Source organism: Stenella coeruleoalba (genome assembly GCF_951394435.1).
Source record: "Stenella coeruleoalba genome assembly, chromosome: 7".
Classification (NCBI taxonomy): domain Eukaryota; kingdom Metazoa; phylum Chordata; class Mammalia; order Artiodactyla; family Delphinidae; genus Stenella; species Stenella coeruleoalba.
The window spans coordinates 78,017,536-78,035,590 of NC_137153.1; the positions used below are offsets into that span (position 1 = coordinate 78,017,536).

Genomic DNA, 18,055 nt, shown 5'->3' on the forward strand with positions numbered 1-18,055 from the left:
CACCCCCCCGCAACCGGTCCGTAGAAAACCTGTCTTCCACGAAACCGGTCCCTCGTGCCAAAAAGGGTGGGGACCACTGCTGTACAGTGTGGCTTCCAGGGACCCTTTCTTCAGGCCACTGAAACCGATCACATGTGCTCAGGCCATACTTAAAATATACACTCCAGCACTCGTTAAAGCCACCAGAACTCTGTATTTCAACCAGGCGATTACCTGTGAAACATGTTTTCATTCAAAAACCCCATCTTTCCTCATAGGACCTGACATAAAGTAATTTAGCTTGTAACATTATATACCCAGCTTTGAAAAAGGGAGTAATACTTTAGAGGTTGGCTTAATCAACTCTCTAACCAATAGTGTCCCTGAGCGTAAGGGAAGGGAAAACATTTCTTAATAATTTCTAGTTTTATATATCCTTGTTCCCTTAAAAAAAAGAGGATGCAGGGGTGTTTGTTTTAGATTTCCCTTTCCTCTCTTCCAGAGAAACCTGAAATGCCCGGTTATCATATGATTCACTGACAATATTGAAACCCATCTAGATTTCACCAGGATGCTAACATTTTACTGGTTAGTTTGTACCGGAGCGTGCTCCAGCCTGTGCAAATACACCCTTACTCCGTTGTTTTCCTTTGTGTCGCTCTTCAAAGCCCTATGCTGCTGGAAAGGAGAGGAGGGAGTCAAGTGACTTTTTTATGTACATATATACATAAATACAATATGTGGGTGAGGTGATGAATAATAGTGGAGGGTAGAGTCTGCACACATAGTAAGAAAATAAATTAAATTTATCTGCCTGGTTCTTTAGTGCCCAGCATTCTGCACAAGGAATGAGGTATGAAGAGCAGCATTCCTGGCTGAGTCATCTGTCTTCTTGTGCAACTTGAGAATGACGAACACACGCAAAGCACCCTGCACACAGGTCAATATCTAGGAGAAGCCATTCATCATACACCAGTGAGGTCCTTGGGGAGGGGAGACATGAGGCTCAGAAGGCATGTCCCAGGAGGCCCTCAGGGTAAGGCCATCCCGGCAGAGGCTCTGACATAACCAGTGTTACATCAATCAATCCCTGTTACCATAGAGTTCATAGAAGGGAGGGCAAGGGCTGTCATCTTCTTACTTCTCCCTTTCTTACAATCGTGTGAGGTCTTCTGGAGAATTATTACCCTCTTCCTCTGCTGGAGTCTCCTCAGCTGGTTCAGTTTTGATTTCAAGTCCAAAGGCGGAATTTATCCTTCCGGGGGAATAGTCATTTCTTTTTAAATCTGCAAGGAAGACAATTAAGACAGTTATAGAGAATCCTTAAGAACACAATATTCACACAGATAGATTGGACTTCAGGACTTTAGGCCAAGTGCTCAGAGAGGACTCTGCTCCCTTGGGCCACTGATATGTGAAACTCAAACCCTCAACCATGTCCAAACTACACCCCACCATGCACATGTGTGACTCTAACTCCCCAAGGCTGTGTTTACTGGGGCAGGGGAGGCAAGCTTTGGTTGCTTGACTAAATACACGGTGCCCTATAAGACATGACCTGCCCAGAGTTAAGTGAGGCCAAACTGGAAACAGGGCATTTTCACTTGTTGAATGATGGCAGAGCCAGAGAGTGCAGCCAAAATGGTGGACTCGGGATGTCAATGGTCAGTTTTCTGCAACAAAGCTGTACCTCAGGATTGGCTGCACCTATAAAGACTTCATCCAATTATCAGATCTTATGCTTCCTGAAGCCTCCTTCTTTAATTTCACAGGGAAATTATCAAAAGAAATCACTAATAAAGGTAACCCTTGGGGAGAAACTTATGGAGGAGAGTGACCTTTAAATGTTTGTAAACCACTGTATGCTGTGTTGATTAAATTTGTTAACCTTAAACATGCATTCCTTGTATTATTTTTTAATGTTAAATAGGGATTATCTGGACATAAAACTAATACATATTATAGTTTAATAATAACCAACAGTAATTACATCACTTCAACCCTCACGCCAAATTTATGAGATAGGTGTTATTATCCCCAGCTTACAGATGAGAATGAGGGCCAAGGTCACAAAACTAGCAAAAAGCATTTCTGGGATGTAAGCTCAACCTATGAATCCCATGCTCTTATACTATCCTGAACTGCCTCTCTTAAAAAAAAAGAAAAGAAAAAAAAAGTAAAACATAAACAAAAAGAAAAATCACCCCAATCCTGTTTTCCGAGCTAAACTTTTTAAAATTCAAATTACCAAATGTTCAAGTAAATGAGGATATTTTTTTATCTCCATTTAAATGTGTTAACTAAGGTTTTGAAAGGAAGCAAGGATTAGGTCCAGAAATGGAGGAATTATTGAATTACTCAAAAGCCACCATGGTAGGGAAAGAACGAAAGGAAGAAAGGAAGGGAGGGAGGGAGGAAATCTTTATCATACGGAAGAGCTAACTGGATGGAAGCAGTGAGTTATGCCTCAAGGCCCCCTTTCTCCTGGCTGACCAGATACAGTCCCTGATCAAGAATGAGAAGCTGCCCTGCCCAGGAAACAATGAATCAGTCCTGGGAAGAGGTCAGCGCCTGAGGATGCTGAGTTAATGGGCTGGACTCCAGCCTGCAATCACGGGACGGAGATATGTGTCAGCTCCTGCCTCCCACAGGGCCCTTACCTGGGGGCCTGGATGCCACTCAGCCCAGCCCCCTCTCCTTCCTGGCCTCCTTCTGACCAGAGGAGGCCACTGGGCAGCTTGGTCAATGTGCTATGGACTGATCTCTTTGCCCAGTTCTTCTGGGTGGTTTGTGAGAAGGGGTCCTGGGCAGCTCCAAGAAGACATCGAGACCCCTCCTGTCTGTACTGCTCCAGTCTGATGTCCCCACCGCCACCACCCCTGGCTAATAAGCTATCTCCCACAGGAACTGGAATCTGCTCCACACCCTAGTCTTCTGCTACCTCGTGCCCACAAGGGCAACTCCTACCTCTAACTCCAACAAGATTAGAAAGTGCCTTTCTTTGTTGTAAATTTACACCTACTCCATCCCAGGTTACAATGGATATTACTGATTTCCAATTCAGGGTTTGATCATTTATGATAAGGCTGGAAGGGCTACTCAGCTTAAAAGACGTGAAATTCCATTCTAAGGACGAGTGTGGCGCAACCTTAGAAAATTAGTGAGCAAGCTGAGACAGTCATAAAGCATCCCTTCTGAGATAAAAGGAAAAAAGGCAGCAGAGCTGGGGCTGCCAATCTGGGGGACACAAACCTCCAGCCGCTTACTTTTATGTTAGAAATATTTTTCTGTGCTGACTCTATTAGTTTCAGAGAAAGTGTGTCACATTATCTAATCAGATTTTTAAAATATACCTTGTGATGTATGTTGAAAGTGGCAGGTTTTTATAGTGAAAAGCACTACTCTAATTGATAGCTGTTGTTTCCCTCCATGCCACACCCTCCCAAGTGTCCAATGAGTAAATAAGAATAGAATAGAAACTCTGTGGGCACCACTCAAGACCCAAAGGGGAGGGGGCGGGGCGGGGAACAGAGACCTGCCTCTGTCCAATTTTGCCCCAATTAAGTAGGAGGAACTTTTCCCTTGGAGAGACTGTGACAAGTATTGGGCCCAATGTTGTTTTATCACATTTTGGCAGAACCTGAAGTAAATCCCTGTCCTTTTAATCCCTTTAGAGACTTGAAAAATTTGCAGTCAGAAAGTCAGGCCTCAACTGCGAATGAGATAAAAATGTGATTAAGATTTTCTACTCTATCCCAGGTTACAATGGATGTTGTTCAATGAGAGATTTACTTAGAGAAAAATAGAATCGTTTGGGGGCATACCCGGGAGTTTGAGCTTCCGGCAGCAGGAGTTGCAACGATGTTTTGCAATGAAGTTTCTAATTGCATCTTCCCCTAAATTGGCTGGTCCAAACACCATTCCTCTTGATCTAGAGGAAATATCAGAATATCAATTAGATCACAGCTCAGAAAAAGGAGCTCAACTAGGATTCTCTGAGATACCGAACAGTATCCCATAGTAACCCAGTAAACTTGAAGGAGCCAACAAAGAACAGAGCACTTTGGGGAAGCAACAATGTTAGGTTTGCAAATTTAAAATTCAAATGCACTTCAATCTTTGTACCCAACTCCAAGACCTACTGTGAAACTCATTTCCACGCTAATCTGATAGAAAAGTGAATTTTCTATGTACCACATTAAAACAAAATACAGTGAGACCCTTTTTAATGCATATGAGGTGAGAGAATGACATTCATTACCAACTGGTCTACTAGAATACCCGAAAGGTAAGTATAAAGTAAAATAAACTTAGTATTGGAACACCCCTTCTGAAAAAATTGATATGCATTGTTTCAAACCCACATACTTTTCTGAAAATAACCAATGTCCTCAAACACAAAAGCCCGACAAAACCCGAAACCCAGTATTCATGGCTCTTTTGATAGCTACTTCTACCCTGCAAACTGCTATAGCTGGGCTCTTCGTGAAAAGGTAAGACAACTAGGAGATGATGATTTTGTGGAAGTAAATCAGTATATTTTAGGCACATTTTTAACGCTCTATAATTATAATAGATCCTTAGCAGATTTTAGGATCAACGTTCATCCATTATTTGATCATTCACAACCATTATTCTTCGGCTGACACTCTACACACCAAGGAATAGAGCACACCAGAAACACTTCCAAAGAAACTTTATGAAAGCTAATATTTTATTTTAATGACATGCAGAGTGGGAAACAGCACATTTTAAAATCTGAACTCAATTACTGCTCTTAAATACCACGTCTTAAGAAAAAAGAAAAGCAAACTATCACAAAAGGAAACAATAAATTTCGCTTCTAAGGAATGCGGTTTTTCAAAAGGGATGTGGTGTAAAAATGGACTTTTCCATCTGAGTATTGAAACATTTATCTCAATTTCCACTTCCTTTTGGCAGAATAACAGTAGCTGCTCTGAAGATGTGCCAAGCTCAGAATGAGGGCTGATGTCAGTTTGATCTCAGATTGCCTCTCTGCTCTGAGGCGAGTAGGTGGAGGAAATCTCTCGGGAAGACAACGTGAACAGACACCCAGGATTAACTTTCCTGGTCACTCAATCGCCCTTACAAAATACGGCTCTGGTGGTATTTACCAGGCTGCATAAGCTGCCTCTGTTAACTATTCCTCTTTCAATCCATCTGCTAAGGAACCACTTCTATAAGGTGAAACCAAATATGGCAAAGAAAGAGAAGCACGCAATATTTAGTACTGGAACTCTATGATGCTGATAAAGTGAAAAATGAAGGCGTTATTTTAGTCATTAAAACTGAAGAATTCCTTTTATCGTCTCTCTGGCATGACCCTGTTGGAATATTTCACTCCTTTGCATTCCACGCTGCCATTTCATTCCCCCCAATAAAGCATGAAAGTTCCCAACTTAGAAATGTAACATTGATTCTCAGATAAAAGCTGTAAGCAAAACTGTTTCCCTCTATGAGCTTTGTTAAAGTTAAGACAAAAGAATCAAAATTACTATAATATGTATGTATCAGGCATTCGACCACTCCCTGTGCAGGGGAGAGTGAAGGAGGATTGTAGGGACATTCATACGCCATGCCTACAGCCTTGCAGTCTCAGATAACAACGTTTGAAAAAATATACAACTGTTTTCCAGATTTTTCACAGCACAGGAGAGCAGGAGGTAGCTTGGTTCCACCTTCAAGGAAATGCTAATTAGTGCCATGTACACAGAGATTTACTAAAGAACATCTCATCATCATCATCATCATTATCATTTCATACTTGTCAAACGCCCAAAACCATCAAGGCAGTAAGTGAAAAAAAAGGTGCAATCCCAAACTACCAATAACACTGAGGCAGCCTCCACTGAAGGTCAATGACCTGAAGAACCAAGTTAAGTGGCCAGAAAGCATTTGGGGAAGCAGGTCTGATGACTTTGTCTTCATGTGCAAAAGGTTGGGGAAAGTTAAGAGACAAAAGGCATTAGAGACAATATCAGAATTTGCACCACAAAACATCTTTCCTTTTGGTAGAGGATCATCCCCTTTCACTGACCCCCTTCTCTTCATAGGCTAGTTGCCATCTCCACTGAGCTTCAGTTTTCTCATTTGTGAAGTGGGATTGAAGACACTTCCTTCCAAGGTTGTTGTTAAGAATAAAACAACATGTGAAAGCACTTGCTTCTCAAACTTTAATTTATACCAAAACACCTGAAGATCTTATGAAAATTGAGATTCTATTCAGGAAGTCTAGGGAGGGTCTTGAGAGTCTGTGTTTCTAACAATCTCCCAGGTGATGCTAATACTATTGGTTCATGGCCCGTGCTTTGTGTAGCAAAAGTTTAACAAATAGACGGCATCCCAAAATGTGAGCCTCATTGAACCGATTGATGTAATTCACCACATTGTGAGAAAATAATACTTATTATCTTCACCATGAAGACCAACTGCACCCAAAATTAGGTGACCCCACAAAACCAGGCAGGCTACAGCGATACCAATCTATCAGCTTCCAAAGTTTATGACATCCTCAAGTCATAAAAAATAAAGTTTGACATAAGACAGAGGCTCCCAGCCCTGACTGCCCATTAGAATCACATGGGGAATTTTTAAAAAATACAGACATCAGGGTCCTATACTCTGAGATTCTGACTTGATGCTAATTCTGAGCAGCATTTTTTTTTTTAAGTTCCCTAGGTGACCCTAATAGAAATTGAGACCCACTGGCCTATAGAATGCAGTTAAATACTCAACTGTCAAGAGGAATAATATAATCTTCTTAGAATTCTAAAAGTTGGAAATATTCAGGTCATATTACATATATATACCAAGGTCAAAATTTAATAAATGATAGAGTATACATCAACTTGATCCATTTTATATGCAAAAAAAAATTTCACTGCCAAATTATAAAGGAAGTACTTGTAATACAGGTTCCGACTAAAAACCCTTGGGCACACTGGGCTGCTGAAGAAATAATATGTATTTTTAGCCAAAAACACTTCAACTCTGCTAAAGTGAAAAATAACAAAGCCTTTATCTGTACCCTAAGGGTTACAACATGAACTCCATGGTCAAATATCATGGGATCTGGATTCACAGGAGCAACATGGCTCACCTTTATCTTCTCTAGCTCTCTTAGTTCACAGGGTAGCTAATACACTTTTAGATGTACCTCTTTGCATAGATGCCTACAAATGGTACCATATTTAGATTAAATTGTTCAGTAAAAGAACAGAGCATTAAAGCAGTGAATATTTACAATATGAGTCCAATAGGAGGGAAGTAAAAGTTTCAGATTTCATCATATATGAATTGCCCACTTATATAATTATATGTGTGTGTGTGTGTGTGTGTGTGTGTGTGTGTGTGTGTGTGTTTTACAACCCAGGGGCCAAGTATAGACACTTAGGACAACTAAGAAATTAGAATTTTGTATGCTAGCACTTCTCAAAGTGTGGGCACTAGGCCAGCAGAATTAGAATCATCTGGGAACTTGTTACATTATTTGGACCCATCCCAAACCCACTGAATCAGAAACCGGGGTAATCAAAGGCCGGGGGTAGGGGGTAGCAATCTGTGTTTTAACAAGCTCTCCTGGTGACTATGATGAAAGCTCATGTTTGAAAACCACTGTCATCTGCCATGTTGATCCTCCCTTAATCATCACCATCTCTTCTTTTTACTCCACCTTTAACAGAAGAATACCACCTCCTCTACTGCCAAGTCTTCCCAAAAGCCTGCTTATGGGATAAAATGCCCATGGGAATTCAAAGACTAGGCAGATGACTCATCCTTCTATATAATTTACACTTCAGTCCTGAATTAACAATCTGATGGCTCCATATTTAAGCCCCACTGTTTTGTCCTCTCATAGATTTGCTGTTACTGAATACCACACTTCATGCCCTCAGCTTTCGTTTTATAGGCATGTAATGGAAGACAGTGCCCATGATAAGATGCAATGACTCCACTGTGATGACAACAAAGGAAACTGTGCTTCTCCTATGACATTAATTGTTTTCATGTCAAAGCCTAAGGAGGCTGAATTTACCCATATTTCTCTTTTGTCTGGGCCACTAGAAAACTCAGAGGCAAATTTGCAAGAAAGTTCTGCCCACTGCATTGGTCTTTATACATAGTTTCCATTTTTGTGTACTAACAACTCCAGATTTAATCTTATTTTATTTCCTTATTTTCTTTTTGCCCCTATTTCCTAATCTATGCATTCTTTAAAATCTTATTGTATTTTAAATCTTATTGTATTTTATTGTATTGTATTTGGATGTAGATATTCTTGGATATAGATATAGATACAGATATAGATAAAAGGGACATCAAAACCTTTCTAGGATCTAGGCAAGATATAGAAATGTTTAAAAATTATTTTTAAGAAACCATGTACAATGTGTTAAATGCAATTTTCTAAATGATAAATTAACTTACTGTTTTTCTTCAGGTTTTATAACAGATGGATCTGTCAAATTTTCTCCAACACCTCCAAAGAAAAAGAAAATTCATTTACCAAATGGGGAATTTCATTTTCTCAGAAATTCAAGAAAATAAAAACCAAATTTAAAATTCTTTCTTATACCTACCTTCTTTCCACCCTGTAGTAAACTCAACATCATGTGAATTAACTCTACTACTAACTAGACACCCACCCTGTAGTAAACTCAACATTATGTGAATTAACTCTACTAAATTGTCCAGGCAAGTTTGAAAACTTTAGTTGATGCCGTCTCCCACAACCCCCTCTATTATGCTGCAATAAACCACTAGGCTACAAAAAAGTGTTTTTGTGATGTGTTCACACTTCCTGATAATAGCATCCATCATTCATTTACCACTTGTACATACTAGACATTCTAATTTTATTTCTTCTAATTTTATTTTTTCTAATTCTTGGCAATCGTGAAAGAAAAGTATTAGCATCCTCACAGCCTCATTTTACCAATGAGTACACTGATGTTCAAAGAGATTAATCAACTTGCCAGAGGTTGCACAGACCACAAGAGGTCATAACAGGATTGAAGCTAAGCCAAAGCTTGTGTCCTTCCCCCTAGCCCGAGGTCTCCTTAGATGGAGTCCATCAGTGCTCAGAAAGGTGCAAGGTGCTGTGTGGTTCTGCAGGTACCACCTCCGCTCCATCAAAGACACATATCAAATGCCATATATATATATATATATATACACACACACATATATATATATATGTATGTATGTATATAGCGTTTATAAACAGAAGAATACAAACACCCCATATGCTTGATCTGGGTGCTGGTTACACACACATGTTCAGTTGTGGAAATTCTTTAAGATGTACGCTCATGCTGTGTGTAATTTCCTGAATGTATGTGATCCTTCAATAAATTTTACTTCTTAAAAAACGGCACCAATGCATAAAAGGGTAACGTGTCATATAAAACTAACATTTATCAAGACAGGGATCAACACCAAAGTGAATCTGTTATAAAATGCGAATGGTGGTGAGGCTGACTTCCAAAGGCAGCATTTCACAGGTGAGCCAGTCAGACAGGTGAATGCACCATGTGGGCATAAGCCGACAATGTCTGAGATCATCCTCTAGTCAGCACTGGTCCTCTTGCCTTGGAAGAGACCAACCTTGTGGGAAATTTATTTTAAAATCAAATAAAATGTATAACATTATTGTATATTTCTATTTGTTAAAAAAAAACCCAACACATTTTCTAACCACTACTTTAAAAAAGAAAGATTTTTACTATGTTCTGTATGTTTTACCATATGTTAAACCTTTCACAAGAAAAGGTAATCCTTATAGTTTATAGACCATTCCCCTGAGAAACTGACTTCCTTAGGAAAATAACTTAAGTAGGGGGTTTTAAACCTTTTTTGGGTCATGACCCTTTTGGCAGTCTGATGAAGCTAAGGTACCCCCTTCTCAGAATAATGTTTTTAAATGTATAGTTTGAATACATAAGATTACAAAGGAAATCAATGATACTGAAATACAGTGATCAAAATATTTTTTAAATTGTACTGCAATACACGTGCTTCTTTATTAGTATGTTAAATAACAGGATCAAGCACAAGTCTAATAACACGATAACATCCAACAAGGAATAAATACAACTAGTATTTTGACATATCTGCCAACACTGCAATGTGCTATGTTAATACCTGTAATTGCTATTGCAAACAGTCACGGGTACTGCTAATGCCACTGTGATCTGTCGTCTCCGTTATAACTGAAGGAAATGATGAATTTCAGCTATAGGTTAATGAAATAAAGGTGTAATTTTTTTTTTAATAAATGTATTTATTTATTGGCTGCATTGGGTCTTCGTTGCTGTGCACAGGCTTTCTCTAGTTGCGGCCAGTGGGGGCTACTCTTTGTTGCGGTGTGCGGGCTTCTCAACTGCGGTGGCTTCTCTTTGTTGCAGAGCACAGGCTCTAGGCACGCGGGCTGCAGTAGTTGTGGCACGTGGGCTCAGTAGTTGTGGCTCACGGGCTTAGTTTCTCCGCGGCATGTGGGATCTTCCCGGACCTGGGCTCAAACCTGTGTCCCCTGCATTGGCAGGCGGATTCCTAACCACTGAGCCACCAGGGAAGCCCCTAGGTATAATTTTAATTTGTTTTTTCATCAAAGTACACAGATCTTCTGAATTCTACCCAGAGCCCCTTTCAGAACCCTTGGCTTAGAATCTCTTTGTACACTGATTTTGAATAGGGAAAGGAAAAATAAGTCTGAAACACAGGCTCAAGGGGCAGTATGCAAAATGTGCTTTGCTTTTTAAAGAAAAAGTCATATGAATAGGCTGGGCTCTTTATGCTTTTCTCATTACAGATATAAAAAGGAACAGCCTAACAAGACCCTAACTCTACAGCAAACATGTAGCAAATAAACAGAACAACTATGTTTAACTATGTAGTAAATAAACAACAAACAGACAGCCCATGTACCACCAATAGAGAGACTAAAAGCTACAAATCCTCCACACATTTAAGCTCAGACATGACTTTATGCCTACAATTCCCAGCAGTGATGAAAGCTTTAGGCTGACGTCTGAGTAAACTGTAAATTTAAGCTGAAATACGCACAATACCTAAAGAATTGTGGAATAGGAGGTTTTATAGGGGGAAAAAAAGTCTATCAAAATCACATCAGCTCCCATTTACTTTCAGTCTTGTAGCCTGTTAAATAGGCAGAAGTCAAAGGATCTGGGTCCCACTCACAGCCCCATCACTCCCTAGTTGTGTGATCTGGACACCTTCTTTAATCTCTCTGAGTCTCAACTGTATCACCTGAAAGTGTGGATAATCACGGGCCTTATCCTATACGGTTACTGAGAGGATTACATGAACTAGCATATACAAACTGCTTAGCAAAAGGTCTGATCCAGAAGAAGCTGAAACATGTCAACTGCTATTTTTATTGTCTTTATTCTATCAAGAGCTCTTGTGAAGTAAAACTCTATTTTCTTACCACTGGTAAAATCATGTTCTGATTATCTCACTTTCCTAAAGTACTATTTCCTAATGAATAGAACTTCCTATAAGACCGAGGGTAAAGAGTTTCTACAAACCTTTATATCCCTAAACCCAATCTGACAGCGCAAAGCTTAACTACTAAAAACATCTTTTGGGACCCTTGAATGGCAGAAGGGGCATTCCAATGAGTTAAAAAAAGAAAGCGGTTCAGAGAACCAATCATGCTGCACCACCACACCAACTACTACCACCCCAGCCTCTCCGGCTACACAGGAGTCACCCAATTGGCAAACTTTAACATAGGTGCCCATCCTACCCACATACGTAGATATTTGGAAAACATGAAAGACAATAAGACACTTTAAGATCTAAAAATTCCAGTGCTCTCTCTTTACTGGCATTAACAGAGTAAATGCCCGTGTACAGGCAATACATAGCACGCCCTTATGAGAAACTCAGAGACCTACGTTCTGATTCCAATCACCTTGGGATGCATCAGTGAACTTCTACATCAATGGAAAGAAGTCACCTTCCTTGTAGCAGCAGATGCTGATGCTAATGCTGATTTATCCTGGAAACTGCTTTGTTGAATAAAAAATTAATATCTCCAAAAGTTATTTGAAAAAAAAAAGTGAGCTTAAAAAAAAAAACATGCCACAGACCACTGTAATTTGAAATACAATTGTTTTTCATTCCTATTGCTGGAAACTAAATATTGGATTTCACATATAATGATGACGATTCAGGCTCTCACATGTAAGATTTTTAAATGGAAGGAGACTGGAAGACTACAGTATAATTACATGTGATCTGAAATTAGTCAAGCCTCTCCCTAGAGTTCAGCTTCGTGGCCTGATGTGGTAGCTCCTGGGTTAATGATTGGCACTCCCTTGGAAGAAAGTAATGAGAAGAAAAGAAGAAACTGAAATAATAAACTGCCGGAGTGCTTCTCATTCCTTCTTTCCCTCAAAGCAACAGGAAGCACAGCAAGCTGATCAGGGCTTCACTCTACAGAGGCCAAAGCTGGGATCTCCCTCAAGTATCACCAGGACCACACAGCTAAGAGGAGACTACCCACAACTGAAGATTAACTTCCATTTTAACAAGCCACACAGAGACTAATACTAACAACAATAACTAACATTCACTGTGTCAGGAACTTGCTTAATTTCAGCCCCTTAACAGCCCTCTGAGTTAAGTGCCTAACATTATTTACCATTATTATTACAAATGACTCAAGGACTCAAGGTGGTTGCCCCCTGGTCAGCCCCCAGGACCCTGACGACAGGGCCTCTCCTAACTGCAGCTAATTCGTCTTTCAGTCTCCACTCCCTGCCACCCAGACAATGCACATCATCACTCCAAAGACTAAAAATACTAATCAATTAAATGTAAAACATAACTGAACTGAAAACTATTATGATATTTTAAGAATACATTATATTCTCCCATTTTTCCTTTCCAACCTGGCTTGGATTAAACATATTAATGCACATAAGCCTTTAACGGAGTGACTGACACAAAGTAACTATTTAGTAAATGTTAGCTAGTAGCAGTAGTAATATAACTGCTTGTAATTACTATTATAGGATTCTCGTTCTTCCATAAATTCAGGGCTAACCAATCGGCAAAACTCTCCGATAAGTATCTCAATTTCTTCATGTTCATTCTATGATGTCCACTCTTACCTCCTTTGAAGGTCAATGTTTTCACATCGTTTATTTGGAGTGGTCTATTTCTGCAATTCACATAATTGCCCAGTAAAAAAATAAAGTTAATTCCTTTTTTTCCCCCAAGACTATTAATGCAGTGTTTGTTCTGTTTAACGTCACTTTGGATTTACTAAGAGACATAAAAATCCCCAAATATAAACATCATTAAACAAAAACACACTGAAGAGTCATCATTACTTCCTTGAAGTTTTTCTTTGTTTTTTTGTTTGTTTTTTACTTTTTAAACATCTCTACCCAAAACTCAAAGCACAGACACTCAAGTATAGATGAAAACAATCAACCTTTCCCCAGCATGAGCTACAAAAGCAGCCTTGGGCATCAGTGTGCTGGGTTTACATGGATCATACTGTACTTGCTGGTTTAAAAGCTGAATCATCTTGACTGTTTTAACTTTGTTTATATTGCTTCCTAAAATATTGTGTTTGAGGGTTAGAAATATAATTCACACCTTGTCAACAGCATAGATCTGAAAGGACAGAAGGACTTATGTGTAGTTTGAAAAGTGTAAATATATATATATATATATATATATATATATACATACACACACACACACATCCTTGAGCATGTGACAGGAGTTTCAATCAAAATGGGTTTGCAGTCTTAGTGTACATTGCTCACGATGTCCCAGGATTGCCTGTTCATCTCGACTGTCTCCATCCTCCAAGCCTGGCTTTCAGCACAGAATTCCAGGTGTGGAGAGATGGGAAAGTCAGAGAGGACAAGGAAAAGGCCCTATCATTTTAAATGAACCAGAACATGGTAATGTCCTGTGGCTATGAAACTTAAAGAGAAATAAAAGACAGAACAGTGAAAAGGAAAGAACATGGATGGTCAAACCAGCTTAAGTCTGCATCTTGGCTTCCGCTTAAGCTGCTGTGCAACCTTGGGCAAGTTATTTAAACTTTCTGGGCCTAAAGTCCCCATAATATCTACCTCAAGGTGCTGCTTCTGGGATTAAATGAGATAACTTCTATGAAAGTGCCTGGGCTAAATCCCTTATTTAAAACCAAAGCCCCAGTCAGTGAGCCCAGGGACTAAACTTTGACCTTAATACATATTTCGTTCTGTCCCTGCAAGGAAAACCTGCTAGAGATACTCTGTTTCCTACTGCAGGATTATAAGTCACAGGTGAGGTGTTGAGAGTAGAAAGATGCATTGATCAAAGGCTTCCATTAAATAAGAGCGCACTAAGTTGCCTTTCACAGACTGAGTTTATACTTTTGTGAACTCTTATATCAAGGTACACAGCAAAGAGAACAAGCTAAACTATAAACTGCTAAAATACTGAGCTCAGAATCATGAGAAATGACCAGAATTTAAACTTTCCTGTGTGTATAAATGCATGCCTAAGTGTTATTGTGAACCTAAGTTCAAAGAAAGGCCATAAAACTGGAAAATTGGGTATAAAACTCATTGCCCGTTTAACATTTTAGATGACTTTAAATTCTGGGCAGCTAATCATCTGCCTATATTTTTCTCTTGATCTATAGGTGAGAAACAGCATAGTAGGTGCCCATGATCATCACTGTACAACGTCTCTGAAATAAATGGTGCCACCTCCCTTCAAAGCTAGATGGAGCAACTCCATACATTACCCATCCTGGTTCTTGCATGATCTCTCGGGACACCTCTCTGGTTCCTCCCACTTAGAACAGTTCCACAAACAATAAATAAATTCAGAAAACAGATACCATCTCCTGTTTAAAAGAAAAAAAAAAAAGGTACATACTGCCAAGGAATGTCTCCACTGAAAGGCCTTAACTACGGCTTTGAGTAAAGAAAGAGCTGGGGTCAAATGTAGGTGACAGGGGCTTCCCTGGTGGCGCACTGGTTGAGAGTCCGCCTGCCGATGCAGGGGACGCGGGTTCGTGTCCCGGTCCGGGAGGATCCCACATGCCGCAGAGCGGCTGGGCCCATGAGCCATGGCCGCTGAGCCAGCACGTCCGGAGCCTACGCTCCGCAATGGGAGGGGCCACAACAGTGAGAGGCCCGCGTACCGCAAAAAAAAAAAAAAAAAAAAAAAAATGTAGGTGACAATGACATTGAGAAAGCAATCCCTGGTCACTGTTTCCTGAACTTTGCCTCATGCTTGTTGTATCAAATCCTCAGCTATCAATCACCTTGCAGATCTAAAACCAGCAGCTCTCCCCGAGTATACTCATAGGTCCAGTGAGAGAAAGCCAACATCAGCTCCTCCAAGGTGTTGCTGGGGGCAATTTCATCACCGTTGTTGTTGTTGTACTTCCGGAACTCCCCAGTCATGTACTTCTCAATGGTCAACCACTGCTTGGCTGAATGGCAGTAGATTAAGAACACTTCCAGGAACCTATGGCGAGGGAGGGTGGGAAGAGGCCATTGATTCCCCCAAAGGCAGCAAAGGTGGGACTTATATTACTGAACAGAGAGCACCAGGGGAGATGCCCTAACTCTAGTCCCAGCAGCCTCAATGCACATGCCTTTGCCTTTCTACTGAAAGAATGGAATGCAAAGATTGGGAGTTTTCCCCACGTTTACCCACCTCCCTTCTTTCTGAGGAACTCTTTTATAAACAGTACTGGATTCAACTTTTCTTGTCTTGCTCTATGAAGTTCCTTGTAAATGAGACAGTAAAACTTTACTGTAAGTCCTCAGCACCACACTATGATCTGTCTCGCTAAATGAATACAAGTGTATGGAAACACTCAAGTGAAAGTAACAAGAGTTCACTCCTTTAAGGTTCCTAATTTCTGTAAGATAACAGAAGAAACTATGCTTAAAATAGAAGTGTTTTTCTACCATAATGTTTCTGGACATTAGTAACTACACCCGGGATCTGCCTGCTTTCGTAATTGAGAGGTTAGTCACGGCCTCTGCTTGATCTTCTCTTTTCTACTCACATAAATTCAGCAATTTAAGCCAAAACATACCTAGGGTGTCTAATTCTCTTTTTACTGTCTCCGAGAACTATGTAAGGAAGAAACCAAAGTTAAGGTCATGGGGAACTTCCCCGTGGGTCTGGTATTTCTCGTGACTAACAGGTGAGAAGAAATTGACAGAAATTCCTACATAAGATGAAGGGCCAGGGTGCCAATATTTCCTCACCTTGGAGTGTAGGGAATGGTTTGTGGTTTCACTTGGTTGAAGGTATAGATCAGTTTTTGAGCAGCTCTTTGTTGTTGAATTTCCTGAAAAATAGGGAACATTGATAAAAATATTGGTTTGCTATCAGATGCCTACTAATTAATGATCACAGAATTACTAGAGGCCTCCCAAGTATGATTTTCAGCCTTATTCAGCTTCCACCACTACCCACTCCAAAAGCGAAAGCCAAAAATAACAATATACCACCACTTCCAAAAAGGAATAGGCTATCCTTTGGGTTGAAGATAATGGCCTTCATCTAAAACAACAGTACTGATGAACCTAGTGGCAGGGCAGGAATAAAGAGGCAGATGTAGAGAACAGACCTACGGACAAAGTGGGGGAAGGGGAAGCTGGGACGAAGTGAGAGAGTGGCATGGACATATAGACACTACCAAATATAAAATAGATAGCTAGTGGGAAGCAGCCACATAGTACAGGGAGATCAGCTCGATGTTTTGTTATGACCTAGAGGGGTGGGATAGGGAGGGTGGGAGGGAGGCTCAAGAGGGAGGAGATAGGGGGATATATGTATATGTACAGCTGATTCACTTTGTTGTACAGCAGAAACTAACACAACATTGTAAAGCAATTATACTCCAATAAAGATATTAAAAAAATTAAAAAGGCATACTCAGAGAATTGTCCTCTTTCCCCTATTTTTTCCATCTTAATCTCCTCTTCCCTCCTGCCTTCCACCTCCACACCCCTTTAGGCAATCTATTTCACTGCTTTCTGGTTTAACCTTCCTATGTTTCCTTTTGCGAGAGTAAGTAGATACATGTACGTATATTTTATTTTTTCCCTTTCTTTCTAAGTAGGTGTCTAGCTCCAGAAAAAAAAAAAAAGAGTTTATTGGGATTTTTTAAAATTGAAGTATAGTTGATTTACAACATTGTGTTAGTTTCAGGTGTATAGCAAAGAGATTCAATTATACACATATATATATTCTTTTTAATATTCTTTTCCTTTATGGCTTATTATAGGATATTGAATATAATTCCCTGTGCTATACAGTAGGACTTTGTTTATCTATTTTATATATAGTAGTTTGTATCTCCTAATCTTTATTGGGATAATATTAAATTTATAAATTAACTTTAAGAGAACTTATATTTTGATGATGTTGGAACATCCTAATCAAGATTAAGGATTGTTTTTCTCTTTGTACAAATTTAGTTTTGTATCTTTCAGGAGTGATTTTTCCTCATATAGATTTTAAATATTTCACATTCCACTTATTTCTAAGCATTTTCAATTTCTTGCTATTGTAAACAGGGTTTTCTTTTCCAAAATATCTTCTACTAGTTATTATTTGCTTATATGAAAGTTATTAATTTTGGTGTGTTAATTTTATTAACCTTGCCACCTTCCTGATTTCTTTTATTGCTTGAGTTGTTTTTATCACTAGTTCTTCAGGTTTTCTAGCATTACTATCATATCATCTGCAAACAGAGTTAGTTTTCATTCTTTTTCTGTTCCAGTTTTTATACTTTTGTTTTCTCTTGTCTAATTAAGTTGGTTAATACCTCCAGTAATGTGTTGAATAGTGGTGGAGATGGTGGGCATTCTCGCTTTGTTCTGACCTTGATGGGTGTGCCTCTGTTTTCACATTAGGTAAAATGTTGGCTTTATAGATGAATGTGTGTGAATATATACATACATATGTATATAAACATATACATATATATGTGTGTATATACATCAATATGTGTGTATGTCTACCCTAATCATATCAGTGGTAT

General features: G+C 39.5%; 1 protein-coding gene across 3 annotated transcripts in view; it reads right to left on the reverse strand.

Annotated features, from left to right (window-relative positions):
* Positions 1-107: 107 nt before the first annotated feature.
* The window catches only part of TRPM6 (transient receptor potential cation channel subfamily M member 6), a 194,674-nt gene continuing 176,726 nt past the window's right edge, over positions 108-18,055 (reverse strand). For 2 of the 3 annotated variants that reach the window (XM_079925535.1, XM_079925534.1), the window contains 5 exons: positions 16,272-16,354; positions 15,311-15,516; positions 8,428-8,479; positions 3,804-3,910; positions 108-1,265 (listed from right to left, as the gene is read on the reverse strand). In XM_079925535.1, coding sequence (XP_079781661.1) covers positions 1,132-1,265; positions 3,804-3,910; positions 8,428-8,479; positions 15,311-15,516; positions 16,272-16,354 — 582 coding nt within the window. In that variant the 3' untranslated portion in view covers positions 108-1,131. The remainder of the gene's footprint in view (positions 1,266-3,803; positions 3,911-8,427; positions 8,480-15,310; positions 15,517-16,271; positions 16,355-18,055) is intronic. The other variant, XR_013828939.1, reaches the window with a different exon arrangement.